The 13,911-nt window shown below is 28.4% G+C and overlaps 1 protein-coding gene across 7 annotated transcripts in view; it reads left to right on the top strand.

Moving 5' to 3' along the window:
• The window catches only part of LOC130676447 (solute carrier family 12 member 6), a 69,668-nt gene that overhangs the window by 43,267 nt on the left and 12,490 nt on the right, over positions 1-13,911 (top strand). For all 7 annotated transcript variants that reach the window (XM_057482649.1, XM_057482647.1, XM_057482653.1 and 4 more), the window contains one exon: positions 12,246-12,340. In XM_057482649.1, the coding sequence (XP_057338632.1) occupies positions 12,246-12,340 (95 nt within the window). The remainder of the gene's footprint in view (positions 1-12,245; positions 12,341-13,911) is intronic.

The following is a 13,911-nucleotide window of genomic DNA, read 5'->3' as shown; positions in this document are numbered from 1 at the left end:
GTGCTCATAAAAAGAATTTTCGATGACTATTTCAGGTCTTTACCATTTTTAGTATTTTCCTTTCACAATACGATTTTACGAGAACCTGAAGAGACTAAAATAGATCCAAACTTTTCTTTATATGATTTTATTCAAATAAAAAAATTGAAACTTGATAAAAAATAATATATAATTATAGTCTGTCCCAATATAATTACAAAATTTAATTTGTATAATTTTTGAATCGATTCTTTTGTCAAAAATTTTTATCAATTATTTGAATGAAAAATATAAATACTAAATTTTGTTTTCTATGATTACTGTTATATTTTATGAATACTTTGGAAAATTACATTAGAAAGATGTAGATAGTGAACTAAATCAACAGTACTTCTGAATTTTTTTTTTTAAGTCATTGAAAGTCGGTTACATTGAGTAACTGCAAATTTTTTATTTCTAAGTTTCTAAGCTCTAGTTTAACTATTAAACTTTTTAAATATTCTTTGTTCTATTTCTGATAAGTCAATTCCGAACTAGAATAGTCAACGCGTTGTTAAAAGATTCAATATCAATATTTTTTAATGAAATTTTTTATAGAATGGACTATCCGTAGAATATAATTTAATAACCATGCAAAAAAAGAAAGCTCACAGTTTCCTCGTAAATTGAAATTTTGGTTCGTTACTTTTTTATCTGATAAATGAGATTTAAAAAATAACCAAAATCTTTGAAAATATTCTCGCGTAATTCAAATTAATATCGTATTCATTTCCAACACAGTTTAAAAATTTGTGTTAAATTTAACACAAATCACATGATCCAAACGGTCCATTCAATTTTTTGTGTTAATTTGACACCTTGTACTTGTGTCAAACAATACTACAGTTTCAAAGCTAGTTGAACTTACATTTGATGGTGTCAAATAATTGACATAAAATATTTCACTATTGAATTTTTATACACAAGAACACAAAATTTTCAACTGTGTAAATACTGATAATCGAATTTATGTATTAAATTTCTTACAAAAAAAATATATATAATTTGAACGGTAGTCAAAACTTCAAAATTATAAAATAAATTAAATGTCTTCTCGGGTCAAAATATCTAGCCTCATCAAATCCAAGTAAGCCTCAATCCAGCTTTACTGAGTAAAGAAAGTATTTTGAACCTCAAATGATTCTCAAAGATCCTCAAGAAGCCTCGACGAGCCTCAAATGAACCTACTACTCGACTATGTAATTTAAATTCGATTAGTATTATTTGAGACTCCTTGATCACCATTTGAGGCTCATTGAGACTCTTTGAGCATTATTTGAGGCTCATTGATGCTTTTTGAACATCATTTGAGGATCAAAATGCTTTTTTTTACTCAGTGAGGCTGGATTGAGGCTTACTTGGGTTCGATGAGGCTAGATATTGTAATCCGGGAATTTTTTCTGACAATTCAAAAAAGAATTGCAACTATTGAAAGATATTAAAAATAATTTAACACCTTATGATTATAATTTTTTCACCATAAATTTAATTCTCAATAAAAAAATGATTATAGTTTATCCTTCATTAAAGTCGTTTAAATAATTGTAGGATTTCAAGTTACGACAACGTAATTTGCGTAATAAATAATTATTGATATATGATTATATAATAATAGGTTATAAAATATAGATACATATAGTATATACACATAAAATGATGATAACTATATTACACTACATGATTGTACCATGTTCACTTTAATTACGGTCGACAAGTGACGTCGTTAAAAATATACTTTTTTCTTATATATACTTTATTAGACATATGTATCGTAGAATATGAAACTACAAGGGACAGTATAACCCCGATTAAAGAAATGATATCTCTTTTGCCCTCATATTTGATGACACGTGTGATAGGATATTTTATACAAAAAATCAGGTCGCCGAATAACGTCAAAAATATCTTATTTTTTATTTATCACGAACTAATACTTTGTTTATAAGAAGTACAACATTTTTTTTTACTTTTTATTATTATTACAGTTTATATAATTGCGGTATTTCAATAAAAAAATGCATTTTTTTTTTACTTAAATAATTCTGTTCATAATAAAAATTTTATTTCCATAAATTATTATTCTTTGAATTTCGTAACTAGACAAGTACATTTATTAAATAACTCATGCGAAAATACTCTCTTTAATATTGTATAGATATTTCATAAAACCCAAAGGCACTATACTGTAGATAATTTTTTTTTCTTTTCCGTTTTTTTTTAAATTTTAAACGGGTTTCATTTCAGCGGTTTATTTTATCAATTAAAAAATAATTCAACATTTTTCTTTTCTGTTTATTTATATATATATTTTTTTTTAACTTATGAATTTTTTATATATTTTTAGTATATTTAGCTGTTGAGTATAACTCAAAGAAAAGTAACTAGGGAATATTTTAACGAGAGGTATAAAGTAAAGGAGAAAGATATAGAATAAGAAATGAAACGAGTAAAGTTTAGTATACGGGTTGTAACTTTGGGATATTATTTCTTCTCGTTTTTGACATAAAATGATGATGATGGAGATAAAGTTGCTTTCATAAAATTTAGTACTTTCTATGCCTCTTCGTCATTTACTTAGATTTCAATTAGCATTAAATATAAATAATGATAAGAATTAAACGTGTAACACGTTATCAAAAATTTAATATTTCACTTGATACATTTTTTATGAGACAGAAAAATAAACACACAACATCAATCTTACTCAAGATCCATTAAGAAAATTTCATATTTTTTGTCAGCTTAAATTATTTTGAGTTACACCACATGTTACGTGATCATCTACACTTGGATCTTATCCAAACAAATGTTTCAAATCAAATTTTAAAAAGAAATAATCTCTATAAATGTTTTTATCGTTCAATCCCTTTTTCAAAGTATTAAATAATGAAATCCCTCAATATGTATTTATATAAATATATGTTTTATTTTTTGACATAACAATTATCGCACGTGTTACTAATAGTTATTTCCAATAAAAATATATTTTTCTGCGTCCAAATAATTTTTCAATCCATCAAAAAAAAGTTGACAGCTCGAATGAATATTTTAAATTGAAACGTTGGTTTTTTTCATAACAAACATTTTTACAAAAAAAAGGTCAATCATAAATACTAGTAATTAAATTATTGGAAATTTTTTTTTAATTATTATCGTAATAATCAGATCGCAATAAATTCAGTAGTTCTCTACTGATAAAATAATTATGTTATATACATCACAGATTCAATAATATCCTATTTAAATTTTAATTTTTCAATAAATAGTTTGTAAAGTTTTTTCTATATTTTATCCGCGTTAAATTTTTTCCCGTATTTTTTTCCAATTGGAAGTTTATAAAAACATTACATTCATTTACATTTTTAAAATAAACAGTTTATTATTCAATAAAAATAATTTATTGCTTTGAAATGATTAAAATAATTTTTCAAAAAATGAAAAAAAATTTGGATATCTCAATTCCTTTGATTTTTCACTTAAATAAATCGACGCCTCACTTTTAACTAACAGTAATTATTTACTAAAAAAAGTTTGGGAAGGCATCAGTTGCCTACAATTTTTTTGCCGATTGTATGAAATGCCTACAATATTTTTTCGTACATAATAAATGCATACTGAGCAGTTTCTTACTGCGCAGTTGCCTACCAAACTTTATTGCCTACAGTCCTATTGCCTACAAAAATAAAAAATATAGGGGAGGGTGGGGCAGAGCGGCCCCCCTAAGCCAATTATTACTTTTTGCGGCTTTCAACCATAAGATCACTTTACTTTTATCCAATTTCTAACAAAGTTATGGACATTTTGCCAAAATTCTAAAAAAAAAAAATTTTTTTTTGTGGAGCCGAGCGGCTCCCCTCCAAAAAATGATGAAAACTTTTTTTTTTCGTTTTTTTTTTTTTAATTGTTTTCATCATTAAGGATGTATTTCTTTCTCTTGAAAACTATTTTTGGTTTTATATTACTCGAAAAAAATTTTTTAAGGTGTAATAAATCGTTCACTCTCGATTACCTTAATTACTAATTGTTATTTAATAAAAAAAAAACAAACCTATAGTTTTACTTTATTTCAAAAATTTATCAACTAAAAAAACAATTTTTGTTTTTATAAATTTTTAGTGACCAAATTTGCCTCTTCCATAGAGAAACGACCGAAAAATATGAAAAAATAATTTTTTCAGAAGTTTCGGCTGGTCCATTTTGCCCCAGGTGTTATGCGTAGGGCTAGAAATGTGGAATTATAATAAATTTTTTTTCAATTTGACGATAAAAATATGAAAAAATCACTTTTTCAAAATTTTGGGCTTGTTCATTTTGACCCAAATGTCAGGCGTAGGGGTAAAAATACGCAAACATATCGGATTTATAGTAATTAGTCGAAAAAAAAAAAAATTTTTTTTTTATCAAAATTTCAGGAGGGCCGCTCTGCCCCACCTTCCTTTATATTCTAATTGCATACAAAAGTTATTAGACTGATCAGTAGGCATTTATTATGTACGAAACAATATTGTAGGCATTTGATACAATCGGAAAAAAAATTGTAGGCAACTGATGCCTTCCCAAAAAGTTTACTTTGATTAATTGATTAATTCATTGCCTAAAAAATTCAATATTTTGATAAAAGACCTAATTTATGTTAAATCGATATGAATATTTTTATTTCAAAATTATACATCAGGCATGAATATTATTTTCAGTATATATTTAACATCGATGTATACTATACTTAATATCATATCGACCAACTGTACATTGATAAATATTCTATGACAATTTTATTCGGCGACTTAAATCCATTTTCTTAATACGTCTAGCCATTTTCATTCCGAATCTACACAACAATTCTTAATTAACTAACCCAATAATTACATAGCGATAAATTTAATAATAAACTTGAACTACAAATAAATTCAATAACAAATTAAAAGCAATACTTGATCACGTATTCAATAATCTCTAAAACTATCATCAAATTTTAGTTGAATTAATTAGTTTTGCTTACAAAGTTCTGTAAACATCTAAATTCAATTTCATAATCATCCCTACTCTCTAATAATCAATTCATTCTCATGCATAACAATCCGTATTACAATCTGCTATAAATCCAATAAACATTAAATGTAATTTTCGAATAAACTTTAATTTCATGCTAAATAAATAATCAAATAATAAAAGATTAATTTTAATTACTTAGCATAAAAAAAACTGAAAACTGTCTGACCCTGCGGGCCAGCTTTAAAACTTCCAGCAATTTTGAGCTCTTCAAGCACGAAAGTAGTAATTTCGCACCTTTTATTGCGAAAATTCAAGTAATGAACAATAACAAAAACAAATAATCAAGTAAATCGTTGCTTTTTTTATTCTATACACTAAAAAAAAAGATTTATTTGAGCCAAAGATATTGTGTATTTGGATATGGCCAAATAAATATTTAATTGTGAGAAAGATATAATTTTATTTGAGTAGTTTAATTGCGTGAAATAAGTGATTTATTTGTGGTAAAGAAATGATCCAATTGCTAAAAATAAATAAGGGCTTCAAATATATGTATAGTATCGCCAAATTTTAGGTTATTTGTCACAAATTTAATATCTTCACCACAAATAAATGATCTACTTCCGTCAAATTATAAAATTATTTGAATCAACTGTCATATTTTGTTGTACCAAATATATTTTTTTGTCACTAAGAAATATTAAAAAAAAAAGCCACAAATAAATTGATTTATTTGGGGCAAATATTTCTTTCTTCAGTGTATCAGCAATATATTTTGAAATAATGAACCGATTTTGACATTCAAGGCGATATTCGATGCAGTTTTTTAACTACTAACGTAAAAAAGAAACTGGCATCAATTAGTTCAATGATTTAGATTTTTTGAAAATTTTAAATCTTTTTAGCGGGAGTTCAAAAATGATAAATCCAACAATACAACGACAAATAATAAATGAACAGTTAATAACGTGAAATAAACTTAGAATTACACTTGTCAGTAGTAAAATTGTTGGGCGACAGTAAACTACCTTTAACAGTAATTATTCAAAGGACAATGCCTCGCATACAAGTAATGGTACTCTGACCATTGGTTGTAATTATCTCGAGATACAATGTGCAATTACGACAGTTGCATGTGTGACACCGTGACCTCGTATTCCCATCAACAATTAAACATTATATTATATACATACCATTGAGTGTTACCAAGTATGAGTGTCTGACAAGCGAATAACACAAAGCTTCTATCTGTACATATCAATCTATCTATCGTAATAGAATCTAATCCATTGACGAATTTCGAGTCTTGATATTAGAGCAACATCAACATCAATGTTGATTAGTAGTTTCTCTATCCGTCACCTTTCTACCGTCACCACTATGTTCCTAAATAGCAGTATATATAATTCAAGTGTATAATTCCACCAATAGCCCGTATCATTTTGTCAAATGCAATTGATTATCAACTTGTGCATAGCTACAGTTTGTCAATTACCGTTAGCTCTCTGGAATTTCTAAAATCTATTCATCCATTAAATTATTTAATTTACATTGTATTCAAAGCTAGTCAAGTGAATTTTATGTATCCATAGTTTTCGCTTCGGTTACTAATCATTTTTTTTTTTTTTTTCACACAGTTGAAAATTTCGTGTTCTTGTGTATAAAAATTCAATGGTTAAATATTTTGTGTCAATTATTTGACACTATCAAGTGTAAATTTAACTAAAGTTGAATGTGTTATCTGATCTCAACAAGTTTTAAGCCTGTGTTATTGTTTGCCACAAGTATAATGTGTTAAATTAACACAAAAAATTGAGTGGACCGTTTGGGACATGTGATTTGTGTTAAATTTAACAAAAATTTTTCAACTGTGCATTAACTTTCATTTTTATTTAAATGATGAACCAATTTAGAATTGTACAGAAGCTTTAATTTAATTTAATCCACTTGTTTTATATATTTTTATTTTTAGAACAATCACTTTGAAAAGCAATTTGAATCTGTTGTTTTGATTGAAAGCTGATCCTGATACATATTAATGAACACCGAAAAGCTTTTCTCCTAAGTACTTGAGATTGTTCAATCGCATATTTATTTTATTTTTTTCTATCCATCTATCCAGCCAGCTATCTATACTTATATTATATATGTATATAAATTTGCATCATTTATATTCAGTGTGTATTCCCTCATCACTTGAATTATATTCTCGTAAAAAAGGTCACGAACTTTAATTGAAATAAATTGTGTCTGTTGTGTTGATGATAAACGCGATTCCCATGATGCATTGTCATTATCGTCTGTGGGCGTGCAATGAATTTGTTATAAGAATTTAAATCATATCACAAAGCTCCTTTATTTATACTCGAGTACTTGGTGGTCGCGCAAAGCAGTTAAATAAAAAAATTAAACAGCATAAATAAATTTAACAGAACGGAAACTGGTATTTAGTGGGGAATAAAAGGATTTAATAAAAAATATAGAATACGGATATTTAAAGCATTGTATTACACAATCAAAAATTTTATCTTAAATTCAACACAATGCGTTTGTGTTGATCTTCAACACAAATTTTATGCTGAATAATTGAATACAAAATCTGTTATTTTGACAGATAGTTTGTGTAAATTTATCAGACTTCGTGTTAAAATTAACTAATAAATATAAGCACACAACCTAACCAACTCAAGTATACTGAGCTACCCTTGGTACAACTTGTCAATTTAGCAAACAATTAGTTTGTTTTTCTGTGATTTTTCTAAAAAACGGAGCTATGAATTATCCTCCCGTAAAATGAGGATAGAAAAATCATTGAACCTGATCATGAAAATATGAAAGTTATCTATGATTATATTTAATTTTTGATCAATTATAATCCAAGACAATGCTGCTACAAGGCTTTGCTTGCTTATAGTAATGAAAAAACACGCGGGAATGTTTAGCTAAGCAACACAAATTTTCGGATAACACAAGAAATGTCTTACATTACAGATTTTCTAATCATTGAACATAGAAAATCTGTCAAAGTAAAATAACACAACCGATTTGTGTTAATTAACAGATTTCCGTGTTGAAAATCAGCACAAAATTTAACCAAATAATTTTAGAACACAAATACACGAAATTTCCAACTGTGTAAATGACAGTAACATTAAAGAACAAGATGATTTAAAAACATTGCAACATCAATGATGCAAAAGTGAGATAAGATGTGCGCGGATTTATATACCTGCTGACAGAGAAATTTGAAGCCCCTCCACGGTCGTCGGCAAGTATTCACTCGTGCTCCAATTCGTTCGGAGAGCTTGCAAGAGCGATTGAATGATCGATCGTCGTCGTCCACCCTCTCTGTTCACTCACTATTCTGTCTCCTCCTCATATACTATCTATCCCTTTTGCCTCCTTTCCCTCAGTTATACTCAGTCGTCTCTCTAGGTCTACTGTCTCCTAGGCTATTGCAAGGGGGTGAACCGTCGCGCGCGTGTCAGTTTCAGGGACGGGTAATTGAAAGGTCACGTCAAGGAGTGAGAGCCTGGAGCTTTAAACACACACCTACCCTTCACACTCATTTACACCGACATATATTTTCCTAAACTATAAAGCTCTAGGTCCAATATCTTTTACATCGTTAAGTAAAAATATTGCTCAGCCAATCAGCTCGCTACTCTCGCCGCAATGAACATTTTTATTGTCAAACTCGTACTGTCACTTTTTATTTATCTCTATCTTCGCGCCCAACTCTTTTGCTTTTTCCAATAAAATAAAAGTCTATATATAAGTAAGAGGTAAATAGTAATAATAATAACAGTAAAAATAATTATTAAATTGACATGCTCATATTTTAGATTTTATTATCTCTTAATATCAAATATATATATCCGATGCTTACATTTAAATTTACGAGATCTATATATCCTTACATAAATAACATATTCATATATTTATTGATATATGGATATTGATGTAACCATATCTGACAATTTTTACTCAAGTTACCTTTTATGATAATATTAAAAAAAAAAAGAATTTAATAAATAATCCGATGTAATACAGACATAAAATTTAAATTTAAAAGTAAATTTTCCACAAAAAATATTTTATTCATAACCTTTTTGGTTATTAAATTTATTTATTTATAACATGAATTATTCTTATTAAATCTCAACCACGGAGAATGTCAATGGTAATAATGATAATAATAATTAATATTCATATGCAATTAAGGGAATTAGGAGTAACAGATGTAAATAATTATCACTGGCCCATTTATTTGTGAGTATTAGCGCGTTGTATAATGCAGCTAAGCGTAAATTTCTCATTACGGTATACAACATAAAATGTCACATGCTACTAAGAGTATAGTATACATATATAGACTAAAGTATATATATTTGTGAGTTTATTTTATTCATTTGTGTGGTCGTGAACCCGCAAGGGATTTCCATGGATGGGTAAATTCCCTTGTAGAGCCTGATTGAATTATCGAAGAATAACCGGAGCATAATACGGATTTTCAGAGAAAGATGTTAGACATTAGACGGTACTAGGTTGAGATGTTGGTTGCCAGTAAATGCTGGATCCAAGAGTTAACTGATGCTGGAATAGGAGGATCGATTTTACGGGAGTCTAGGAAGCCAAAAGCTCCCTTGTTATACTCCAGAGAAGAAGAAGCTTTTTGCGCACAAATACAGTCATATTATTTTCTATGTATGAATGTATGTATGAGTATATATGTATACTACCATAGTCAAAGAATTCGGCTTCTCACACCCTTGATGATTCGCGTTTCCTCGCGGAAGACCTACCGACCCAGTTTTCCGAGCCTCACCCGCCACACCCTGTCTCGCGCAATTTCCAAGCACTATTCTCTTTGTATATATGTTTAGGTACTGGGTAGATGTAGGTTGCTGTATATATGTACATATAAATGTATGTATGTATATATGTACTCTGGCTTGCCATCGACGCCCTCTCTCGTATCCAATCCCATCCATGAGACTCGTCCACTCCCTCTGCTACTTCCTAGACTTTACATTTGGTTTTGCACAGTCACCGGTGACCTGCCTGATAATCCCGATTGTCCGTAGTAACTGTTGTGGTGAGCCTGATAAGAGAAGTGCTTTCCAGCAACTTTCAAAACTATATTTTTACTTTTTTTTCACTTTAAAACTTTTTTATATTTGTTTATTTACGATCATATGTTTTATAAATTCATTAAACGAGAAGACAATTAAGTTCTAGTAATAATATTTAGGAAATTAAAAATTAGCAGAGCTTAAGTTTTTTGAAAAGAAAAAATATATGACAAAGACTTTTTAATTTATTGAAAGTCAAGATTAGTAATTTAATTTTTAATCTCAATGTCTGTACAATTGTTATCGTTACTTTAACAATAAGATCCATATAAAAGTTGGGTTTGAAAAATAAAAGTTTTTAGCGTCACCTGAGGTCTCAATACCCAACGAAAAACTTTTCAGCATAGCGGTAACAAAGTTCCATTACATAACACACTTTCCTTCATGCACTGAATAAAATGTATATGCGCTATGAGAGTGGCTCGATATGCTACTCAAATATATATATATATATATATATACAATATATATAGACTTAAACTTATACCAATGCATATATAACAATAAATATCATACTGTATATATTTATATATACATAAAGTTTACGAGAAACTTGTCTCATTTTGAAAACGAAAAATGGTTTATTTTCAACCATTAAATGAACAAGTTAGTGACGTAAAGAGATTGCATAAACGTTTTCTTCATTTTTTTCCATGAAGCATCTCAAGTACTCGAGAATATTAAAAATAAAATATTGCTCGCTTAATTGTAATTACTTGAGCTAAATATTGTCAAAGAAAAATGAAACAAATCTAGAAACAAAAATTTTTTTATTTTTATTTACTGTTCCTCGCGATATTTCATTGAGAATAATTATCAGTATTTAATGTGACATTTAATAAATTAACGATAATTTGAATTCTGGTCTGTAAAATATATGTGAGTAACGAAAGAAGGGGCGGAAGAATGAAGAGATGCAATTACAAAGTGTGGCAGTTATGCGTTTGTATAATTTGTTTATCGGAAAATCTTTTAAGTATTTTCATTAAAAAGATAACTGGAAATACTTGAAAATATATAATGCGGTGAAAAAAAATTAAAAAAACAAACAAGATAGAGAAGTAGAGATGGAAATAGTGATAGAGATAAAATATAAGAAAAGAAGCTGTCGCGTAGAGAACATAGACTTCATCCCGTCGTTTTGACGGAAATCATGTTGACCTCATTTGCAGTTCTTTTGTTAAAAACGCATTCACGTTTTGTTCTATTATCACGAGCGTACGTTTTGTCGGCATTACCAACCCGCTAACTATAGAATCAAGTCCTTCAAATGTCTATTTGTTACATTTTTTTACTTCGTATCTTCTCTTATTTCATGCCGTACGTTACATCCATATATCTTATACTCTGATGATATTCTTATCACGAAAAGCCACCCCATTCATTTGAATTTTTTATCTAACAAATTCTCATGCACAATATAAAATATAAAAGGACAAACTTTGAGAATTCAAATGTCTCGTGTGATGTTATAGAGGACGTTTTTACAATAAGGAAAAGTTTACTTGGTGGATTGAAAGGCTGTAAAAGTAAAGTAAAGTAAAAAAAAAAGTTTTTTCTACAAACTAAGAAATTTTTGCGGTTTTAAACTTCTTTGAACTGTAAGAAACAGGCAAATACCATTCAGCATTACGTTCCATCTCATTCAAATTCAATTTTATAGTTGACTGTACGAAAGAATTTTCATCTTGTCATTGCAATCCTTTTTTAAATTTCTTGAAACACTTTTTTATTAACTTACTCTTTTTTTCCTGAAAATTCTAGTTTATATTTTTTCGCATGACCTATTTAAATTCTACATATACTCTACAAATAAAAATTAATTTTTAATTCAAAAAAAAATATTTAATCCATTTTCCTTCATCTATTATTTGTATTAATTTTTAATAAATTTAATGGATGGTTATAATTAAAAAATAATTTGATTCCCTCGAAAAATATAAAATAGGACATGTGTGTTTATGTTTTAATTATATTTATAACCTGATTAAAAATATCGCAAATGGAATGAAATATTAAATGAACGTAAAATATCAAATGTATGAGCGTAAGTGTATTAAGCTGTCGAGGTTAATAAAAAAATTTTCTGATATTTTTCAGGCGATGGCGGTACCGCTGGGGATGGCGAGCCCATTGTCGGGGGTGGCAATTCCGAGAAAAAGCCTGGATATGAGACTAACCTTTACTTGTACAGCGTAAGTACATATATATATGTATACAGATATTGTTTTTTTAAATTTTACTCTCAATTGCACTCAAACACACCCACAGACACTTTCTATCCCTACAAGCTCCGTAATATATAAATATATGTTATATTCTATTAAAGTTACATTTATCATTGCTATTTTTTTTTTTTCTTCCACTCTATCAACTATTTTCAGTAAAATACTGTTGTTATTGGCAGAATTCCACTCGTACTATTCACGAGATAAATTTATATGTATACTTAAGAGACAAGTGGACAGAAAATCATTTGCAGACAGATCACTGTCCAGGACTTTGACCGTGATATCAATATATTTTTTAAAATCATTTATTTTTTATATTAACAACAACTATTTTTTATTTGAAACCTTACCAAGTGCAGCTGCAGTTAAAAAAAACCGATGCTGTCAAAAAACAAAAAAGCTATAAAAGAATAAAGTTAAGGTCGAGAGACAAGTATTTGACTTCGATCAGCGATTCTTCAAGTCTCTTGTGATGCCGTCTCTTTAAATTTCAAACGTATTCCCAATGCCACTTGTCTCACATTGAAATATCTGCATTCACAATGTGGTCAATAAATATTCAATGGAAATTTTTTACTCTTTTTTCATTTTCATCTTTGACTTTTTTTATTTCTATTTCTGTTTCTATTTTGTATTTTTTACTTTTTTCTTTACTTTAAATAAAAGAGAAGAGTATAGATTTTTATTCATTTTTCGCAAGCTTACTTCGCTTTAAAAAAGTAAAGTGGAGGGCCAGGAGGCACACAGTGGATTGCCTGAAGGGCTTGAGCCGAGCGACAATTAAGAGAAGTCGAGTTGTTGGTTTTTTAATGAAGCACTCTTCTCATCTCAACGTGTTTTATACGTTGGCCCACTTTTTCTTATCAACCGATCCTTCGAACCACTATTTTTCTCATCTATATTTTATTGATCAAATTTTATAAAATTTACCACATCCTCATCCTCATCCTCATTCTCATTCTCACGTTAAATAAAAAAAACGTCAAATATCTCGTTATTAAATCTAGAAAAATATGACTACGTGGTTTTCATTTTTAAATAAAAAATATATCAATATCATCCATCCATACTCGGATGACCCAAAAAAACCGACTATTTTATTCGAGTCTCTTATGAAAATTTGTTGGCTTACGATGTTTTAAGAAGCCTCTTCAAAAATCAGCTCGATAAAAAATTTTCAAGAGATCGCTCACGAATTTTGAAAGTATCAAAAATGATCAAAATTCGAATTTTTTATTTAAAATTTTTTTCTTTTTCGTGGCAGCAATAATTTATATTTGTGAAATCATGACTACGCTGAAAATTTAAGCCCAAAATTTAAATATTTGAACCTCGTTCAAGAATTTTGAATGTTTCCGAGTGCTGTCTTTTGGACGTTTTCGAGCGACCCTTGATTTTTAATAATAAAGCTTCTCGTTTTTTTCACCATCAATTTGCATAACAATAAATGAAAATATAACCCGAGAAATAGAAATAATAAGTTATTTACATATTCTTTTATTTTTTAATTCAATTTTTAGGTTTTTTCGCTTATT

This window comes from Microplitis mediator, chromosome 10 (assembly GCF_029852145.1).
Source record: "Microplitis mediator isolate UGA2020A chromosome 10, iyMicMedi2.1, whole genome shotgun sequence".
NCBI lineage: Eukaryota > Metazoa > Arthropoda > Insecta > Hymenoptera > Braconidae > Microplitis > Microplitis mediator.
This window is presented reverse-complemented; position numbering and strand designations above follow the sequence as displayed.